General features: G+C 48.1%; 1 protein-coding gene across 3 annotated transcripts in view; it reads right to left on the bottom strand.

Moving 5' to 3' along the window:
* DIS3L2 (DIS3 like 3'-5' exoribonuclease 2) overlaps nucleotides 1–15403 on the bottom strand; it is a 180146-nt gene extending 164743 nt beyond the window's left edge. The window contains exons 1-2 of one of the 3 annotated variants that reach the window (XM_077184037.1): nucleotides 15244–15403; nucleotides 12175–12891 (exon numbers count right to left, since the gene is read on the bottom strand). In XM_077184037.1, the coding sequence (XP_077040152.1) occupies nucleotides 12175–12871 (697 nt within the window). In that variant the 5' untranslated portion in view covers nucleotides 12872–12891; nucleotides 15244–15403. Of the gene's footprint in view, nucleotides 1–12174; nucleotides 12895–15243 lie in introns of those variants that run through there. The other 2 variants (XM_054639416.2, XM_077184038.1) reach the window with 2 other exon arrangements.
* Nucleotides 15404–22169: the final 6766 nt, after the last annotated feature.

Raw genomic sequence — 22169 nt, 5'->3', positions numbered from 1 at the left:
GCAGAGATGATGTAGAGATGCTCCCTGTGGGTGCAGCCAACACTTGCCTAGGATTTCGAGATATTCTGCCATTTTCATGGGATATGACAAAGGACTAATAATTTGAGGAAATGTGGTTGACTTGAAGTCCTCGGGAGGGAGATTTGGGTTGAAAAAAATCACAACATCTGCACCAGGCATGGAGGCTCCCTAAAAGGGTGACAGGGGGACACCTAAATAGGACCAGCAGTGCCACCCAGGGAGCAGGGAAACCCTTCAAACTAGCCAAAGGGAAGCACCTGTGGGAAGCAGAAACACACAACTCCCACCTCCACAGCAGTGAGTGCATTCATGGCCTTTCAGGACAGTTCACAATCAGTCATTCACATTTATTCTCATCATGGACACCAGGAAAAGAAGCTGAAAGGACGCAGGGGCTGGTTGAGCTCTGCTGGAAGGACAGCACTGGAGCTTCATCTGAAATCCAAACCACTTCACTTCATCTCCATCACACAATGACATCACACAATGACACATTTTGGTCTTTAAACCTAAGTACCTATTAATCTTTTCTTATTTGGGGTGAAAAAATGCATGCAGGCAGCTTCCCAGAATAATAGATCTGGCTTACAGTAAGAGAGGAGGCGAGATGTTTTAAATCAGCTTATTTGGACATAATTTATACAAAATCACTCTAGAGTTTAGCTTTTGAAAAGTACTGCATTTAATTAAATTTACATCTATTAGTCAGTTGATCAACTAGATGGTCAACTAAATCAACTAAAATGCTCAACTAAACATGAAGTAAGCAAGGCCAGAAAGTCTTTAATTTCATATTAAAATTTGCATATTGCTTTACATAAGAAAGAATCAAGACCCTCAATTTTATTTCCCAAAAATAAAACATTCTAACTGCCCTCTCACACCTGACAATCTCTTTGATTACTGCCAGCAGAGCAGGAAAGTATTGCTGAATCTTCATCAGCACATCCATGACAACTCCCATCCAGAACCCAGCAAAAACCAGTTTTACTTGAGAGATCCAAGTGAATTTCAAGATAAGGAGATCTTGGTATAGTTTCTCCCATTTCTACCAAAGGGCATCTACACTTTCACCAGACATTTTCACCTTCAGACTTCCACCTTTCCATCTATATTATTTATGTAGATACCTACAATAGTTAGGTAGCTCCCTGGGGAGGACAGGACTGTGAAAGCATCACAGCAGTGCTGGTAACACCTCTGCAGTGTCTGACCCCCCCAGACACTATCTCAGCATGTAATGGTTCCTTTTATATTAAAAAAAAAAAAGGAATTTATGTTGAAAGCATTGGACAGAACAATATTGTTACAAGCTTTTCCAATACAAAATACTTGCATCTGCTATTTACTTTTATCAGGCCATGACTGGACACCAACACGTACACTAACTCTGCTATTGCTGAAAGGATTTTCCGTTGCTTCCCAGCATTAGATCATGGTCTAGATATGGCAAGGAATCTTTGGAAAACCCTGTTTTCCAGTTAGCATAAGCATGAGAAGAAACAGAAGCATACCCCCAGAACTGGTAACATGCAATAGTACAATTTGTTATCAGTTAATGAGACACTCTTAACACAAAGTTCCTAAATATTTGTCCATATTTCTACAATGTTCCATTTCATTGCTGACTCATTTCAATGACTTAAACCAATTTCCTTCAAAACTTCCTAGTAATTCTTCAAGACAACCCAGCTGTGCACTTAGTAAGACATGATAAGGACACACCCATGATTTTGAAGACATGGCAGCTACCAAAAGAAGGATCACCCAACACTGCCCTAGCCCCAAAAGCAGAAATTAACCAACCAAAGACAACAAGAACTACCCTGATACCAGCCTGTGGTTAGTCCCACACTCCCATTTAAGTCAGATTAGGTTAAACACAGCAAGAAAGTTAAATAAAGCATGTTCCTGCCCATCCTTACTAGAGAATTAATGAATTAAGTGTCCAACCAAAAGACAGCCCAAGGCATCACCTCACAGATCTGTCAATTCAAGTTGGCCCTTGACTCCTGGCAGAGCTGACAAAGCAAATTTTAGAAACCATCAAATTTGGTCTTTTAGCAAATGAATACTCTCCAAGAGCTGCCAGGAAGTTCTATCTGCAACTTTATGAGGCACTATGGATGCTGATGTGTAACAGGGTATATTAATAGTCTCAATACCAAAGTTCAGCCAACACAAACTCTGCCTTGTTTCGGAAAGACATCTGGGACATTAAAAAATCCACAACCTACATGGCCTCTGAACAACTCATCTCAGGTACTTTTGTGAATCTGTCTCTGCACAGCTTTGTTGAGCTGGGGGGACACAGCTCCTGGCTGGGAACTCTGGACAGGCACAGGCTTACTGTTGGCACTGCTGCACCAGGCAACTGCCCCTTTCATTCTCCAAAGGCAAATAAACTCTGCCAGCAGAAGGTGCTTTGCCAGTACAAACTGCATTAACATCAGGGTGGTTTTGCTAGGATCCCTTTCTGTGTCTGCTCCTTTCATATACTTAAGCAGGCAATTTCAAAGCTATTTGATATTTTCTGCAGCTCAAAGAAGCCTCTAGAATAATTCCCTCTCAAAATTTAAAAGCCAAAATGTGTTTGTTAGATTGTTTTGAATTTCTAATGCACCAGTGACATCCAGTAGATGCCATATTATAGAAGTGATGAAGTCAAAAATCTCCAAGCACTTAAATGACTACTACAATATCCGGGATCAAATTACCACACACAAGCAAAAACAACAGGCAAGACCAACAAACACCATTGAAGTGATCTCAAATGTGAGTTATGTCAACAAAAACACTGGTCACAGGCAGGCCAGAAGTAACAAGCTATTTATGTTTTGCAAAATATTTTGCGGATTTAAGAGATTAAATGGTCACAGCCAAATCCTTTTTTGTTCTATTTAGTTTTAAAAGGAAAAACACAAAGACAGCTGTTGGTGTAGTTGCTCAGGGAAGGAGTTCTGTACCAGCAATTAAAAAGACACTGCTTGGAATCAATCTCTGTGCTAGAGCCCCAATAATACCCATACAGGACCAAACCCCATCCACCACACTCACTGAAAACACAGCTCTGCTTCAACCTATGTTAGGAACAGTCGAGCTTCCACATTTCTCTAAACATGAAGTAAAAGAGTTCAGATTTCTTAGACAGCCTTGGAACAGAACCACCTCCATGTATTTTACAGTATCTTGAAGCCAAGAGCTTAAATAAAGTAGATGGCTCAAGATTAAAGACAAAGCAGTAAGACAAATGAGGATGTCATGGGAAAGAATTCATTAGGGATGTAGGAGTGGAAAGGCAAGACTTGGTGATATCAGTTCAGTGATGTTTCATTGCAACAGAGACCTGCAGGAGATAAACATGGTAGGCAATATTTCAGATGCTCAATCTGGAGTCCAAGAGAAAATCTGAGAGTGCATTCTCCTTATCAAAAGCAACTAAAAGAAGATCCTTCTTCTCTCATGAAATGTAAATTCAAAGAATCTTAAACTGGAGGTTCTGCAGCACATTCCTCTGCTTGGTCCAAGCCAGACCATGATCAGCTGCAGCTTGATCATGATTAAAGCTAAGAGTTCCTACAGTGTTGCTCTTAGTCCTCCTCAAAAGTAGCCAAGGAAGTGAACAATTTGAAATTCTCTTAGTAATTGAAAAGGAGGGAAAACTTCCAGGAATGGAAATATCTTGGTGGAACTGGAAAAGAATGGTAATATAACAGCACTGTAGGGATTTAGGCAGATGGCAGATTGCATAATTAAGTTTAAAGTTAATTAAACAGTCATTCAAAGAAGAGAGACAATGCAAACCTACATTTACATGCACGGGCTCAGCCAAAATGCAAATTCTATGCAAATGTCCTGAACTGAGTGGATGCTGTCTTGAAATCCAGCTGTCAGAAGTAGCTCCCAGGCCCCCCAGCCTCACTAATTGACCCATTATGATAGGCCACCAGGGTCCAGCCATGGCATAAATCTAAATGTAACTTTCCACCATGAAGACAAATCAAAATAAAATGAGAAGACGTCCTGTTAAGTGAAGGCCTGTCCACACAGTTCTAAAATGAGTTCAGCAGTAATTCAAAGGACTGGAAAAGCCCAACTGGTTACCAGCAACTCTCTACAACATAACACAGCTCTGCCTGAGCCAGGCAGCAGGATGTCCACGGGCATGGCTGGGTTTGTGCACCAGCACACTGTGAGCCATGGCTGCAGCCATCCAGGAGCCAACCCAAAGAACTCTCTCACCCTGCCTCTTGGGAGAAGGTGATTCTACAAACAGCTCTGGCTGAAAGCCTGCCAGAATCTGCACAGAAGAGTTGAACGTCCAACCAAAAAAAAAAAGAACAAAGGGAATTCTTACCACATGGGGAACAAGTTGGCCACAGACAGGCAGCCTATTCCCCAGCCAGTGACTCCAGGTGGGGAAACACAGGCTGTCATGGTTGGTCAGGGAGTTCCTAGGGCCATGAGCTGCCTTTGGAAGTGACTGTGCCACTGCAGCTGATCATTAAAGATTCAGATATCCAACATTCTTAAAATGAAATACTGAAGAAGAAACACTCTGACTTAGGAATGTAGGTAGCAAAAAAGTGGCACGTCCATGAATATTAAGGAAAGTCAGGAGTAGAGACAGATGCTCATTTCCAGACTCATGAAAACGAGTAGGAAGGTAGGAAGGACACACATATGGTGGAAGGCACATGCTGCCACTGCTCTTTTGCTTTAAGCTGCACATACTTATTAAAAACTCTTGTGCTGCATGTCCCCAGATTTCAATATGGAACTAGGGAAAATGTTCTTGCTGACTTTGGCCTGCAGAAAGGGCCTAGGCTTTGAAAAACTGAAATGAAGAAAAATGCACAATGGATTCTTTCTGCTGCTGAAAACAATGCTGTGGAAACTGCTCCTGATGGCCAAGATCATGTGCTCACGACACCATGCTTCCACTTCCAAAACACTTCCAAGCATCCTCATGCTTGCAGGCTTTTGACTTCAGTAACTCTGACAGTAATTGCAGTTTTATTCAATTCCTCAGCAGGGTTTGTGTTGTAGGAGTACTACAGGAGTGCAGGAGCCAAGGATACCATTCCAGGCTCTGAACGAAGGGCTGGTGACGAAACCCATTTAGTAGCAATAGACTAAAAGTTTATCAAAATAGTTCCTGTGCTCCAGCTGCGTGCAGCAGCACAGTGGTGTTGTCAGGGAGGGGGTACATCTCTTCTGGTTTTCAGGACTCTCTGTGAACCTGCTCCACCCTGCTCCTGACCTCCTCACTACCTACTCCGCCTGATGACTGCACTCCTCCAGGCTTCCACTCCTGCCTTGGGATGTGGGTCAGGGCTGCTTCCACCCCCCCCATCCTTCCATCTTCCCTAAACATATTCCACAATGTCTTTTGCTCTTTGTTTTATCCAGCAACTGTGCTGTGAAAAGGCTTCTTCAAGACTTCAAGGAAAACACTTTAAAAACATAATATTGTGGAAGTTCTGGCTTTGATTTTTCTGGGCTTCAGTAGTTTGAGAGAAGCAAGTTGCTCAAAGATCAGAAGCAGCTAAGAGGCTTTGAAAAGCAAAATACCTGACAGGAGGTGCTAACATACTAGAAGACATTAACAGCTGAAGAAATCAAAGAACTGCCTTCAGATTCCTACATATCCTGAGGTAACCCAAGGTGCTGCTGAATGTGTTCTTCTGCTGATGAACCATTCCCCATACTATCCATTCAGTGCAGTAAGAACATAAATCACAGTCCCTAGCAGTGTGGGGGAAAATGCCTAAAAACATACAAACTGAACAAAACCACATTTTGGCCGCTGGCTTTTATTTGCAGAGAGCCTGGAATATTCTCCAAGGCAGGACATGCCCCATACATACATCTGTGGGCTGCAGCTGCTAGTGTTGACATTTTCCTTCAGCACCCTGGAATTTTTATTCTTTTTTTTTGTCACAGAAGACATTATTTTATGCAATAGATCACAACATTTTGTTTTCCACCCTGCCCCAGCCAAGTCTCAATTCTCTGTAGCTTGGCTTTCCCCACAAGAGGGAGTTCGGGACATGCAGCTCACAGCATTTCATGGTGCCAGTGAGCAGGGGATTGGGCTGGGAGGGCAAAAGATGGGCAACAGCATTTGGGACAGGAGAGGTAGGAGCAGAGTTGGAGAGGAAGGCAGCAGAGAAAGTCCACAGCAGCCACAGGCTAGAGCAGAACTCCAAGAGCCACTGAATTCAGCTGCAAAGAACCTGGCCAGCCTACCTGGATATGCAGGGTGAAGGAGACACTTGGACATTACCTGAATAACAGGCCAGACCTGACTGGGGTGCATGGCCTGACTGACCTCATGGATAGCAGAGGACAGAGGGCTTTTACAAATTAATTCCTGTTTGAATGACAGCATTTTTCAGGGGTGGAAATTGTTATCAGGGCTTCTAAACATGCTGGTGACAGTCCACATAGCACAAGCCTTGGTAAAACTGTTCCAATGGTCATTCACCCTCACTGCTAAATTGTGCTGTATTTCAAGCCTGGATTTGTTTAGCCTCAAATGCATTATATCATAATCTGCTCAACTGAGTAGCCTATTATTGAACATCTGTTCCCCATGTAGGCAATTTACTGAAAACTCCCCTCCCCCAAGCATCTCTGTGATAACTAAAGCAGGGTTCCTCCAATCACTCACTCACGATCCCAGCGTTTTCATCTTCCCTGTGGCTGTCCTCTGAGCATTCATCAATTCATCACCATCCGCCTCAAACTGAGGGCATCACCACAGGATACAACACTCCAGAAGCTGCTGCTGCCGTGCCAAAGTCACGCAGAGTCCATACTCCATCTTCCAATTCCCATGCTCATACATTACCCTTTTGGCCACATTTCACAGGAGGAGGATGTTCAGCTGATTAATCCATCAAGAGCTCAGAACTTTTTTCCAAGCTGTTGCTTCCCACACCAGGTTCCTCACACTGCTATCATGGCTCTGTGCTGGCAATCCAATAAATGGATTTTGTTTTGCCTGCTCCCAGTCCACCAAGTGATCCAGATGGCTGCCAGTAACTACCCCCATTATTCAAAACTCTGCAAGTCATCGAAAAAACCCCTTTTCAATCCTACTTATATATTTTCTTCCTGATGACTGACATACATATTAAACAGCACAGGGTCAGGACATGACACTGCAAGAACCAGACACACCTGTTGGTAACAATTCTAAATTTACTGTTGCATTTAATTAGTTAGACTAAACAGGTTTTAAACCATTGCAGATGCGCTGTGATTTAATTAAGTTCACACACTAACATCCATATTCACACCTTTGGCATCGAAACCCTAATCTCATAAGAAACTGACACTGAAGAGCTCAACAAGACCTTTGTTAAATAAAATGATGACAAGTCACACAAAAGAAAAGATTTAAAATGAATTAAAAATCAATTCAATTCTTCTATGAGCCTATTATTTCCCTAGGACCAACATACCACACTGACAGGCATAGTTACCTGCACTACATAATGGGGGTTAGTGAGTAGAAAAAATAAGTTAAACAAAATAGCAGGTTAACAGCAAGAAGTATTTCCACTGAGGAACATTTTCACCTAAGCACTAGTAGGTGAAGGAAGCTCCTTCATTCACAGAGGAGAGCTCTCACAGAGGTGAGAGCTTTGCTGCCAAATGCAAGGGCTCCTGCTGCAGCATGGTGTGCTCAGGGCTCTGGTAAAGGGCATGGAAGACAGTTATTAGATCACATATAAAAAACACTGTCCCTGCAAGGGCAAGATCTCATCTCCCCAAGAGAGGATACATCAGATATTAACTCACATACTATAGCTGATGTTTGCCAAAAACATTAGTTGCACAAGATTCAGGAATGCAACATTTTTTTCTATGAAAAGCAAGAGAAATTTATGTTTGCGATGACGTTGCTAAACCTTTAGAGAAAGGAGCATTCTACTTTTCATGTATTTTTCATATTTTTCATTTCTCAGACGGGGCCATACAGTAAATCCAGTTTTCCCTTCTCTCCCATATCTTGTTACTATGATTAACGTCACCTAAGGAACGTTACATTGAACCTGGCAAGATTAGCTACATTTTAAAGATTTCCACAGCAACCAACATTCTCCATTTATTGAGCTGATTCCATGGCCTTTAGTAGATTGCTGGCTCATGTTTACTGGTGCCAGATAGGGAGATAACAGCATTCTTGAGAACTGAAATTCACCACACAAGAATTGGACCACTAAAAAGTATCATTATCCCGAATTAGCATTACAAGAAAGGAAAAGCAGAAGCTGTGGTTCTTCCTCCAAAGTTCCTCCAGAGAAACAAAGGCAAACACACAATTATATTGCAGCATACCATGGGGAGACAAAATACCTGAGATTTTGCCATCTTATTAAGGCTGATATTCTTGAGCAGCTGTGCCCATCAAACACACGGGAAAGCCAGTCCAGGATATTTCCTTTACCTATCCCGAACCTTTTAAATGTCAGGATTGCAGCCACAAGCACAACACCACCATCCAACAGCAACAATTGTTTTTAAAGCTCTGATGCTAAACACCAGCCTGCTTGCCAGCACCACTCCTCCGTGGAAGCTGCCCAAGTTGGTTAAGTACCACAGGCTGGGCAAATAAATGCCAAGTGTCAGACAGATGATAAATCAGAAAGGGCTGTGGAAATCTTCCACTGTTTCATGTTGTTACCCAGGAATTGTCTGCTTCTACTAAGGGGGCATGTTGACCCTAACAGATGGGCAAGATACCTCCATCACATCATAAACCTATGAAGTTTTTAGTCAGAGGAGCTTCAGGAGGATACCTAGGGAAACTGACAGTGTTCTCCCCGAGGAAGATGTCTGCAGATACAGACTGACACCATATATCCAGCCCAGCAAAATCTGAACCTATTTCAGAGCAATCAGCCTTGACCAGCATCCTGCTCCACCCAAGTTTCAACATCAACAAAGCCACCTCATTCCCAGGTACTCCAGCTCCCAAGATCCTCTGAAATCTAGCATGGCTGGGAGATGGTATTCCACATTTGGAGGACAGTCCTTTCCTGAAGATGTCTGATTTCTAGGCTTTCCAGCAGACCTGGGAATGTGCCATCAAACAGCAATTCTCCCTCAAAAAACAGGCTAGCAAGTGCATGTCCTCAAAATGCAACTGAAATCTTGCTGTTCCAAATAAAACACAGCACTTGTTCTAAACTACTTATTGACAAAGCAAAGCATCACAAATATTGAAGTTCCACATAGCAGCCATGCAAATCTCAACTCCCAGCATGTGACAGACAGATGCTGCAGGAGTCAGCACTTCTGTCCTCAAGACAAAGGAGGTTTTAAGCCCTTTTATGACAACAATTTCAGTCAGCCTGAAAGAAGATTTTGATTACTAACTATGGATTGAAATGGAAAAACCTTAAGAGCCTTTCATCAAAGTCAGAAAACAACCCAAGGGACTTGATAATTTTCTGTTATGAAAGTTTAAACCAAATTTTAGCACCCAAAGAATCTAGAGCATTGGAGATTTAAGAGAAAATACCAGGAGGAAAATTGTATTAGATTAAAAACGCTAAGCATCACAATTTAAACTGATATTTTAGGATTATTTTCTGGTTTACTGGGTTTTGTTTGGGAAGAAACCTGAGAGCAGAAGGTTTTACAGTGATTCTCCTTGCAGAGGTTAAAACTGCACAGAAGGGAGCAACTGTGGGATTCCTCTACCTGCAGCTTTGCTTTCCCAAATCCAAGAGTGCTGATGCCACAGAGGGAATCCAACCTGCACTCTCCTGACTATGTCATGTTTCACACAAGAGACAACAGTTCTGTTCACACTCAGCTCTCTCAACTGCAAAGCCTCCAAGAGTTAGGAAAAGCAGTTTCTATAAGGAACTCCAGACAGGAACACATCAGCAGAACTGAGCGCCAGGGCTCAGAGATACCTGTTTGGGGATCCATAAACCACTCTGCTTTCCTCTAAGGCCACAGCAATCACTCTGCCACTGAAAGGACATTCACAGGGACTAGTCCCTTGCTGCCTACAGCCTACCCCAGGGCACTCAAAGGGTTTTCACTGATCTCTGTATCTGCCTTCACTTATTAGCTCTGTCAGTTTTAGGGTCATTGCAAACCCACCATGGCTAAGCCTGAGCTGAAGAGCTGTTAAGAAGAGGACAATGAAATGAAATGGTATAAAGAGAGATGCTTGCCTTTGAGATTAGCTCAAAGAGCCTTTTGGAAAGCCTACAAGAGTCTGAAGAGAGCTAATTTGCGAGGAAATGTCACTCCTGAAAAGATGATGCCTCGCTCTCATGGCAGAAGCAATTCTTGCCATCACAGCTTCACAAGCCTTGATTTAAACTGATCAAACCAGACACCTGCCTATGCAAAATAATATGACTTATATCAGCATCAAGAGAGAAATACAAGCTTTGAAGTGAGCAAATATTAATCTGATACTGTGATGTGTGAGTTCTTATACCTAAGGACTTGCCTACTGCAAAATCTTCATTTCACTTAAACAAGAGTCCTAAAATACACTCAGACTGAACAGCAGAAAAGACATTTCTCTGATACAAGTGACATATTTATTTTTTCCTATTTCTTTCCTCCCCAAGAAACTGTTTTCACATCCCTGCAAGCTTTTTGGAGGGTAACCAGCTGCAGCTACACAGGAGGGTGGCTGGGGAGGCATGTAGGGGGAAGAAGAGGAAAGGTGTCACTGCTGAGCAAATAACTTTCCAATAATCTTTCCCACAGTGTGAGTTTTCCACCTGGGAAGTCAAACACAAGGGTCAACATTTTCTGCTTTAGGTGTTTACACTAAACAAACATCCAGTTTTTAAAGGGGTTGTGCAACCCCACTTCCAACCAGAGCAGGAGGTCACTGGGGGTGTTTGCTTTTGAAAGCCAGGCTATTTTTACTTTATCCATGTAGGCACCTGTAATTTTCCTGGATATAAACTGTATGCCTTTGAGACTCTTCATCTGTCATTTGCTCTTCCTACGCTTTAAAAGCTGAAGGAAGTGAAGTCTATTATGACAGGCTAGCACAACAAATAGTGTTACAATGAACCATGTAAAAAAAATCCCTCCCAAAAATCAAGCTCATCAACAAATTTTACCATAATCTGCATTAAATCTTTATCTGTGATCAGTCTTGCAAGCACTCATGGAAGTTTACCAACTTTAGCACATTATGTATTGCCACGATCTCAAAAATAACCCAGAAAAACCATATTACCTCCCCCTCTTGAGTCTTAGGGCTTAGTTTTTAAGACTGATTTAGCCAAACAGTTATTTAATTTTCAATTTAAGAGTTGTGATAGGCCTCAGGCTGATCTTACCCAGCTGAGAAATCCATCTCTCTTGTACTTGTTACAGAGAATTTAACATGGTGACATTTATGAGTTCCTTCAGTAGTAGTGCATAAGATCAGGCTATCAAAGTATTTCAGCATAAATAACATCCAAAGAAAGTTTTAAACCATTACACTGAGAAATGAAATTTAAAGTGTCCGGTTTTGGTTCCTTGTTCATGCTGTGTTCTGAGGTTCTTTTAATAAAAATTTTACTTTTGTCCCTAAGTAGGCTTTTTGCCTTGAACATCACATTTAAGAGGCACATTCACTTCAGTACTGCAAAATGTGGTCTCTTTGTTACTAACAGCAAAATTTCCTGGAGTCAACACTTTCTATCAGGAATTGGCTATTATACAGACATCTTAGCCCCTGAGTATTGGATTTACCTGGACCAAAAGCAAACCAGCACTCCAGATTCAAAGAACCAATGCAAAGAAAAGCATGACTGTGCCCTGAGTCAGCTCAGATCCAGTGGTCTTATTAATTTGGACTCTACACCACAGAAATTGGGCTCTTCTAGACCTGAGCTGATCCTGGAAGCAGCACAGCCACAGTCACAGAGTTTAGGCCAGGGAATTAGGTCCTGCCAGCACTGAGTTGGCTCCACATGAAGGCATTTGCACATGCCACATGGCTTACTTGTAAACCAGGACAAAGCCACCCACAGGTAACCAAGGGCTGACTAACTTGGACAGAGCAGGATTGGCTCCTGTTAACTCATTCATGACTAACACACTGCATTCAATTCCACAGTAATTGTAGCAAATGGACCAAACAATTCATCAGAGTGAACTCACCTTGGGCTCGACCTGGAGACAAGTGACTGTTTTTTCTGGCATTCACTGCCAGCACATCCTCACCAAACTGTTCAGTCAACAAGTGTCCAGCTGCTGTATCAGTGTTGGCAGGATATCTGCCTCGTTTCTTGTGTTTCTTCCTCCACATGTCCTCCTCCTCCCTCTCATCAGAACCAGAAGATTTCTGCAGAGCCCCTCGGTGTCTCAGGCTGTTTGATGCTCTCCCACCAAGGCTGTCACTCACATTTAACAGGCCAGATGCAGCTCCACGCTGATACACATAATAGTCTTCCTCCACCTCCAAGTCTCCCCCTGGACTAACAATGGCATTTTTTTTAAGAGAACATCTGTTCAGAGCACTTTGGGGTTTATCATTCTCAAACCCAGGCAGAGGCTGTTCCAGGTGAGATGTTCTGACTGGTGAATAGCTGTGCATGTTTATCCCATTCCTGACTGGATTATCCTTCACCAGGCCTCTCCTCAGAGGCAGGTCCAGATCCAAGCTGGGATCATTGGAGAAGCCTTCCTCCAGCTGCATCTTCTGTGCAATGTGGTTCAGGTAGGACTGGAAGCGGCCGCTGTGGTGCTTTTGCACCAGCCTGGCGTAGGCACTCTTCTGGGAGGCAGCTGCCTTGCTCAGTCCCTCCTTGGCACCCTGGGCAGGAGCTGCACTTCTCACATGCCCCAGCTGATCCATAGTGCAGCGAAAGGCCCAAACTTCTGAGAGTTAAAAACAGATATAGAGGAAAAGAAGTTTATTTTCCTGAAACAGCGTCGAATAATTGATTACACCAAATGATACAAAAGCATAACATTTTTGCTGAAAAGGAATTCTGGGTTTGTAAATCACTTCAGTGTGGGAAAGGGGTTTCACAATGTACTCAATATCTGCCCTGCATCAATCCCTGTCCATAACCTATGAGTGACCACAGCCCATAAGCTGTACCTGCTCACACACCACATAAAACAGGGATTTCGTCCCACCCCAAATACACAGGATTCCTTTAATCTGCTCTTCCTTTCCTTTGAAAAAGCCGCCACCGACAGACTGACCAGAAGCACCAGTTTAGTGGTTATCAGAAGCAAAATCTTGTCATGTCCAGCCTGGGGTCCTCAAAAATAACTGCATCCTTACTGGAGCTCTTCACTGTTGCTGTCAAAAGCAAACACTGCCTGTCACCTCCCTCCCACAGTGACTGACACTTCTCCATTGTACAGGACAATTCCTTCAAACACCAGGACTACCCATTTCAGCTTGTCTTTTTAGCCATGAACTCCCTCCAGTAAAACAGAAGTAAAACAATAATTATCTTGCAAGAGCTCCTAATTCTTACTGACTGAGACACACTGCCTGCAGCTCCATCCAGCACCAGTTTCTGTAGATGGTGTCACATCTCCACCTTTGCTGCACGAGTGTGAAACTTAAGCAGATCAAGCATCTTTCAATCCTTTTTCAGGTGATTTAGCTTTTAAGCTTTTGGAGCAAAACAATCTACTAAATTATGCTCAGCTACTTTGAGGTAAATTACAGGTATAGACAGGACATAGCAATGATTTTTGCTGTATGTTAAATCAAAGAAGAATGTAAGAATTTCTTGATAATGGAGACCAGTGCAACTGCTGGCTTCTGCAAGTTTTCATAAAAATGCCTCTTTTTCACTTCAGGACAAGTTTGAAGCTGAACAGCTGAATTTCACCCCAGCTGGTACATGAAGAATTTCAGGGCTCACTGTCACCTCTGCTATCCCAGAACTGTGGGACACTGGACTCTAAGTCTAAATAAAGGATACTGCCTATTATACCTATCCCTTCCCTTCTCTAAGCACAGGGATGTTTGGCAGGACAGAATACAGAGATCAGCAAAAGTGAAATTTATATTCACTTCTCTACTCCTACCATGCTTGGAATTGTTCTTTGCTCTTACTCAGCCCTCTTCTCCCTTTCGCTGTTGTTGCACAGAGGATGAGTACCCAGGCAGTCTCCTCCATGCCCACCCTGCCTGGGAAAGGGGCATTGCCCAGCAGGGCCAGCTCCTCCTCGGGGTGCCTGCTCCGGCCCTTTGGGAGAAACAATGCACATTGCACCGGGATTTACTTCGGTAATTGGGCACGGATGTGAGCAGGCTTCACAATGCAAAGCAAAAATTAAAAATCCCTGAACAAATAGGAAAAATTCTTTATGTGGTTTGCAATTCTGGTTCCTAAGATTTTCCATTGGTGCTGGCCAATTGCTGAACTCTTCTAATAGACTGACCTGCCACCGAGCTATTACCAAACACACACGGGTAGGCCTACACCAGCTTTCTTTGGACATCACCTTCTCCTGTTGCCAATGCAACAGAAGCAGATAACATTTACAAAAGCCAGTGAGACTACTCTCCAAACAATGGTTTGGTTCCAGGAGACAGGAATTTGTCATTTACCAGTAAAGAACAAACATTCACAGCTTGCCTTCACTGTATTTTCTACAGCTTTAACCACGTGAGCAGTCAGCAACTGCAGCACTGAAATATACAAGCCCTTGTACATTACAGTCTCATTATCAGACCTCTGCGGGCAACCAAGAATTGAAATGCTCCCAACAGAACAGAGGGAAGGCAGAGGTGGGTACAGGCATATCCGCCCGGCCTGGGCACGGTGATGAGGGCGAGTGAAACGCCACGATGGACGCGCAGAGGGAAGACACTCTCTGAGCCGGGCCCGGGATGAAAGCCGCCCCTGTTATTGTCACCCGGCTGGTTCTGGGGATCACCGCTGGCCTCCACCACACCACCCCGGGGTGTCCAACTCCCCGGCCAACGCTCCAGCTCCAGCAGCACAGAACCCTCGGCACTCTCTCCCGCTGCCTCTCCTGCCACGCGTCCCCGGTCCCTCGGGAGCGCGGCCCGGGCCCCGAGCGGCCGAATGGGACAGCGAACCGCGGGGCCCGGCTGCGGCGGCGCTGCCACCGGGCTGACCGGGACTGAGCGCCGCCGGGCAGGGCCGGCCCAGGCCGGGCCCCGCTGTCCCTCCTCCCCTGCCCGGTGCCGGTCCCTGTGCCGGCCCCGCTGCCGCCCCCCGCCCCGCTCACCGGTGCCGAGGCCGCTCCGCTCCGTTTGAATGTCCCAGTGCCCCGTCCGCTTCCGGGGCAGCGGCGCCTACGGGCCGCGGCGGGGACCAGAAGGGCGAAGCGCGAAGCGCTCGTTGAGCACTCGGCGCGGCGGGGCGGGAGGGGGAGCCCCGCTGAGGGCTCGGGTGTCCCAGCCCCGCTCCCGCTCTGAGAGAGATCCCCGGGGGAACGGGAGCCTCCGGGCAGCCTTGGGCTCCTCTCGGCCGGGCACAGCCCGTGAGGCGGGCAGCCCACCGCGGGCTGAGCTGGGGCATGGCGGGGCCGAGGGAGGTGCTGCCCCCGGCCCGGAGTGTCCCCAACCTGCCGGGTTTGCAGCCACCGGGATCCCGAGGGGTTTGGCAGCCACGTGCTCCCAGCCGGGGCCAGCGGAGCCTCCTGGGGTGGGTCGCTCTGGCTTAAGGCCAGCGCTCCAACTTCATCCAAATTTGTGTCCAGATCAGAGAAAAAAGCACAGGTTAGCTGATCTGATATTGTAAAGATCTAAGTCCGGTGTTGTTCCCCGAGGAAATTCAGCTTTGCAAGCACCTGTACCTCCAAAAACCCCATGGGGAAACCTCCTTCAGTACTTATGGCCTCACCTGCACTGCAGAGAAGAGAAAGCTCCAGGATCCCATTCCCCAAGCTCTTTGGGATCCCCTTCCTTGAGCTCTTTGGGATCCTGTGCTCTTTGGGATCCTGTTCCCTGAGCTCTTTGGGATCCCCTTCCCTGAGCTCTTCCTGTTCCCCTGGCGCTGGAAGTTGGGCAGAGCCAAACCTGCTGATCCCCTGCTCCCCCACAGCACAGCACCCAAGGACCAGCCCTTGGTGCTGAGCAGCAGTGCCTGACCTCCTCCACAGTTGGAGCCTGTGGATCAGAGGGTGTCATTAAAGCATGAAACCAGAGTCAAGAGCTGGCACTTTTATTACCTCCTCTTTCTGTGACCACAGACCTCTCACAAGGCTTTATAGCAGAGTCAGACCCAGGCTCTGGCTGACTGAGAATATGTAGTTTGGTCACTCTGGTGTTACCTGCAAACTCAGGCTGTGTTTGCCAAAGAATTTCAAATAGAAGAAAATCTGAAGATCAATCAACTGTCCTCATGGCACCCCCAGTCAATCCCATTTGAGCTGTCTGCCTGGAGAATGCCCTCAGTAGATGGAGGAAGGATCCAAAGGGACCTGAACTGGTGTCTCCAGGCAGGGTTCTGATGGGCAAAGGCTCTGTTTAGTCTTCATTTTGGCAGGAACATCTGAGCAGGCATCCATGCTGCCCCTTCACTTAGGGTGGGGAAGACGCCGGCCCCACAGTCCTTATTCTTCATCCTGCCTGGTATCAGTCACCTCCAAAGGCCATGAGGCCACATCTGCTCAGGGTGGAGCATCATCTGTGGCTCCCAAACACCACATGGCCCCTCAGCCATCCGCACAGTCAGCACTGCTGAGCCTCCACGAGACCATGGCAAGCCCAGAGCCCTCCAGCTCCAGCCCTCAGCTGGGTCGAGGGAGCTGCCCTGAGAAAGCACCAGGCTCTTGTAGGGACCAAGGGCAGCAAGCACAGACCTGCCTGACAAGGACAGTCACGTCCTCCCCAGGGCCAGGATGCCACAAGCAAAGGCAGTGTCTCATTTGCAGGAACCATGCAGAGCCAGCAGCCTCTGCCCATGATCTGCTGGCACTGATGCCAGCTCATCAGCTGCCCCACCCTGGCAGCTCTGGCCACCTCAAGGAGGAGAGTGAGCACTCAGCTCTGCTCTGCCATGGCTGAGAGGCCCCATGCTGGCCAAGAGGCAGCAAGCAGCCATCCTTCATTTGAACAGAACCACCAGTCACACAGCAGCTGCTCCCACAGGACCCAAAGACAGAGCAGGGAGACCATTTCTGCTGGAAGTGGCCCCATGGGTAGCATGGCCACACAGGATCACCCTGTCAGGGGGAGGATGTGTGCTGCCCTTCTTTCCCCTGCTCTCCTGGCTGCTGATAAAGCAAGGTGGTTGGCCCTGGGAAGGTGGGTGCTCTGAAGGCAGGGTGGTGGCACAGCCCCAGCTGCCCAGGGCTGACCCATGCCATCCATTCAGGCTGCCCTTGCTGCGTGGAGGAGAGTGGGGATGGGGTGGGGGGACCCAGGGCCTCCAGCCCCCCTGTCCCCCTCCCTGTCCCAGCCAGGTGGGAGCAGCAGCTCCTCTCCATGTTGCTGAGTCACGCTGTGTCTCTGCTCCTCTTCACTCCAGTGGGGATGAAGCCGAGCTGGGAGTTTGGCCAGGCTGCCCCCTGCACCAGGTGGTGCCATCAGCAGCAGTAGCTTCAGCATTCCCTGGTCCTTCCACAGATGGGAGAGGAAGGGGAGAGGATTCTGTGTTTGGTGGTGCCACTGCTAGCCCTGGGGCCTGGGGCTTGCAGGGATATCAGGTGTGGTGAGAAGGATGTGGTTCCATGGCTGGATGCTTCTCACCCTCACCTCCTGCCTCCAGCTGGGCCCTGCTGCACAAGGGACCATGGTCTCCTGCAGGTCAGCAGAGCACTGCTCAGCCCTGCTCTCCTGGTAGCAGCCAGGGATTTGGGAATCTTGTCTGCTCCATGGGACAGGGCCTGTGTTTGTGCCCTCTTTTGCTCTACCCCATCACTGACCTGGACAAATGAGAGTTACAGCAAATCCTTGTCTCCTTCCCAGTGCCCCATGGACACACAGAGGATTCTGAGTGGCTGGGACCAGCTGCATGCCCATCCTTCACACACTTCAGAAGCGATCACGTGCAAACATCACAGCAAGCTGGTGCCTCATGCAGGATCTCAAACACAATCCCCCAGGGAAGGGCTGGATTTCTTCACTCTCACCTTTGGCTCCATCTTCCATCCACACCATCCTCGTGGCTGCTGAACAGAAGGGAGCCATTGCCTCACTGCTGCTTCCCTGACCCTCCATGGCATCTCATGGGCTTTCCAAAAAGGAAAGGTCCCTGAGCAGATTTTTCCCCTGCACTCTCATTTCCTGGGGTCCTGTAGCAGCAGGCCCAGCCCGGTGCCCTGGCTTGCTTTCCCACAGCACAGGATTATCTCACCATCTTCCCCCAGGCAGTAACTGGGAGCTGCTTCCCGACTGGGAGGCTGGAACGTGTTGTGGCACCTCGGCCGAGGTGAGAGCACAGCTCGGCTGTGGCTGCTTGGCCGGGAGCTCCCGCTTACGGAGGCTTTGGCTCCTCTGCCCCGGTTCCAGCAGGGCCCGCCCGGCCCTCGTTTACATCAGCGTTAATCAGCAGTGACTGGCCAAGGGGCTGGAGCCACCCCGAGCTGACTCAACCAGGGGAACCCTGGATGGGAGCAGAGCAGCTCCTCTGACGCTCCCAGGCGCTTCCTGCAGCCCACCCGGCGTGAGCTGATGCTGCACATGGAAATGCCCCTGCAAACCCAAATGTCACCTCTCACAGTATTTCAGGTAGCAGAGGGATGGAGGGCAGCAGGGTACTCTGCTTCTGCCTCCCTGCTGTTGTCTGCAGGACAAACCCACATGGCACAAGCATGTGCTCAAAGGCAAAGCAGGGCTGTGAGTTTGTCCTGGAGCCTCTGAGCACCCTTGGAAATGTCTTGATTGCAGCAGCAGCACCCAGCATTAAGCCTGAGTCTGTCTCCTTTTGACATCTCTCAGGCACTGGGAGTCATCTGGGCGCTTGGCCGGGGGACATAAGCCATGCTCAGGGAGGATAAAGGGGAGTGTGACAGATTTATTACCATAAATAAGCTAAAAACCATCTCTCTCCACAGTAGATACCATCTGCTGTGTCACAACACATGTGGTCTTGTCCCACCCGTCCTTCAGCTTCTCCAGTCTTCTCCTGAGCCCTCCATACCTCTGGTTGGGAAACTTGCCACCCAGGATCAGGTTCCCATCACCTTCATTGCCTGGAGGAACTCTGCAACTCACCCCAGGCAGGGGGCAAGGTCTGCCTTGGCTTTGTTTGTCCAGTCAAGGAAGAGAGAACTAGACCACAGCAAAGAGGGTCAGGCAGACCAGAAGCAGGTGAAGGAGGCAGTGGAGAAAGGAGGTGAGAAGCCAGGGTAGGAGCAGGGTTAGCGCCTTGCAACTTTAATTTAGATTTGTCTTTTGGATATCTTTAAGTCTCTTCTGCTTGTTGTAATGGTCAAATCTCTTTTATAATATATCTCTCAGTTTTCAGTGTGGAGGGCCTTCCAGTGGCAGGACTGAGCCTCCCAAAGGTGCTCAGACTGGCTATGGATGACACCAAAGCTCCAGAGGTCACATCCGAAAACTTGGGAAAGGAGCTGCCCTGCACTTACTGAACTTGTGGGCAGCAGGGCTGGGGGACAGAGGGGCAAGGGATATGCAGTGACTTCAAACCCCTTCTGATGCTCCCAGGGAGATGGAAAAGATACTTTCCAGAAGGGCAGGAACTAAGGAACCACACTGCTATGCAGTCCCAGGGGTCGGGACTCAGCCCACAAGCCCTGATCTCTGCCCTGCATCTCCCACTCCACACACCAGGATGAGATTGAAACAGCCCCCTCAGGACTGCCATGCAGATGGGTGATGAGTGGGGACAGCACACCGAGGGCACGGGGGGGATGCTGCAGGGGGGACCATGGGCTGAAGGCTCGGTGGGCACGTCCCAGCAGCTCGGGGAAGGCAGGCAGGGGCTGTGCGGCCCCGCTGCGTCTGGCAGGCGGGGCACAGAGTGAGAGCAACTTATCAGTATTAGCTCATGTGAAAGCTCGGTGCCTTTGTATCTCAAGCAAACACCGGCCATTATGCCCCAGCAGGCCGGCATTGTTATTCTGTCTGGTTGCTTAAGGTTAGGGCTGTGGAGCCCTGCACGTCCACAGCGGCTGCCTGGGGTGGCAGCGGGGCCACCGTGACCCCCTGCAGCCAGCAGAGCTCCCCAGCCACGGGAGCAGCCACCTCTGCTGCTCCCAGGCATGGCCAGAACACAGCCAGGCCCTTATCGTCTCCACAAGGCTGCCCCACCATTCGTGGTGCTGAAATCTTCCTCTTCCAATGCCAGCCCCCTGCCCCAGCCAGGGTCATACAGTGCTCCTCAGCTGGCACCTACACAAGCTCCCTCCCAAAAAGAAAAATAAAAAAAGGCAAAAAGCCCAAACTTGGCTTTAGTGGGATCACTCCCTTTTAGGAGGCCAAAGGCTTGACCACCAGCATGGCCAAGAACAACACATTTGGCTCTCTGCCTCCCAACACTCCCCTGGGGATTACCACACCACGGGCTCCAGGGTGACTCTCAGGAAGCCCAAAAGATTTGCCCTGAAGAACCAATGCCAAAAGGGACTTCCCACCACCTGGAGTGGGTTCCCAGGAAGCCAGTTCAGAGGAGCTGGAGGATGTTTGTGTCTGGCAGGGGGGCTGCAAGGGAGCTGCTGCTGATGGCTTCTTTGAGGGTGACAGGGGTTTGCACAGCCAAACCAGGCGGAAGAGGCTCCTGCCAAGCCAGGACATGCTGCTGCCAGAGCTGTGGGGCTGGTGAGGACCTGCTCACCAGGCCTGGGTGTGCACATAGCACAGGAGGGCACAGACACCCTTCCCCTGAGGCACTGGTGGCATCCGGCTCCACCACTGGGATGGAGATTCCCTGGATGCAGGCTGGGGGTCCATCCCCACAGGATAAGGATCCTGTTGGATCTCTTCTCATGATCTGCACACAGCATGGCTCCCTGCAGGGATGAATGTGATATCCATAACTCATTCTGGGGCTTTTCTGGGCCATCACCCCTTTGGGCAGTTCCTATTCCCAAAGGGATGCTCAGTGCCAAAATCAACAAGCCTGGGATGATGTTGGGACCCCGAAGCTGTGGGTGAAACACTGCCAGACCCCCATTTCTGGAGGGAAGGCATCTGCAAAAAGGAGGAAAAAGACAACTGTGGCATTTAGCTTGGAAAATCCCAACAACCTGCCCCTACATCAGCTGCAGACCTGAGGCTGCCAGGAGCTGGAGGCAGTGCAATTCATATTCTCTGAGGACTGATGCAGAGGGAGGCTCGTGGTGTGGAGTCACCCGTACGTTAGAATTGCTTCATTTCATTGACATTCAACAAAACCCTGAGACATTGTGTTCCTGCTCCCACCAGAGCAGTGAGGCATCCCAGCTCCAGAGCACAGATATCCCATTGTAGCCCTGGGAAAAACACCCAGAATGTCAGGAGGAGACTGTAGCATCCTAGGAAGCCCAGGAGAAATGGCAAATCCCAAAAGGCAAAGCCCTGGGGAAAAAACACACTGTGCCTATCAGGATATCAGCACTTCTCTAGCAAAGACCTGTGAGTCTCTGCCTGGGGCTTGTCCTTTTCTCCTCAGCTTTGCCACTCTGGGAGGTTTTGGGAGGGGACAGAGAAGACCTCTTGGTCTCTAACCCTTGCAGCACACACAGCCCCATTCTTGCCTGCCCCATCAGGGCAGCCCTGTGGTCTGTCTCCCCATCACCATCCCAGTTTGGGGAGAGGGGATATTGGCCATGCCTGTATCCTCAGACAGAGCCCTCTTCCAGACCCAAAGGAGACAGGGGAAAGTGCAAAATCCCATAGTGTTTCCTGTAATGCCTCATTCAGCAGCAGCAGCAGCAGCATCCAAAACAAACACCAGGGATGTTCAAACAGGCCAAAATCTCCATCAGTGTTTCAGACCCCAGTGCATGGAGCCCCCCCATCCCCATGACAGCCTGGTGGCTGCTGGGGCTGGGGGCTATAGTGGCCAGGTCTGAGCTGCCAGGCAGTGCTCCTGCCTGAGGGGCTACAGCGTTATTCCCCAGAAAACCTTTCTTTAAAGCATCCTCAGGAGGCACATCACCACAGACGTGGGACCAGATAGTCTCCTGCATGCACCAGAGGCTGCTCATCCATCCCCATAATGAAAATTGAAATCTCTCTTCAAACTGCTTCCCACTGAGCTGGC

This window comes from Agelaius phoeniceus, chromosome 10, assembly GCF_051311805.1.
Source record: "Agelaius phoeniceus isolate bAgePho1 chromosome 10, bAgePho1.hap1, whole genome shotgun sequence".
Lineage (NCBI taxonomy): Eukaryota > Metazoa > Chordata > Aves > Passeriformes > Icteridae > Agelaius > Agelaius phoeniceus.
Note: the sequence above shows the minus strand (reverse complement) of the source record. Positions and strands in the feature narration are given on the sequence as shown.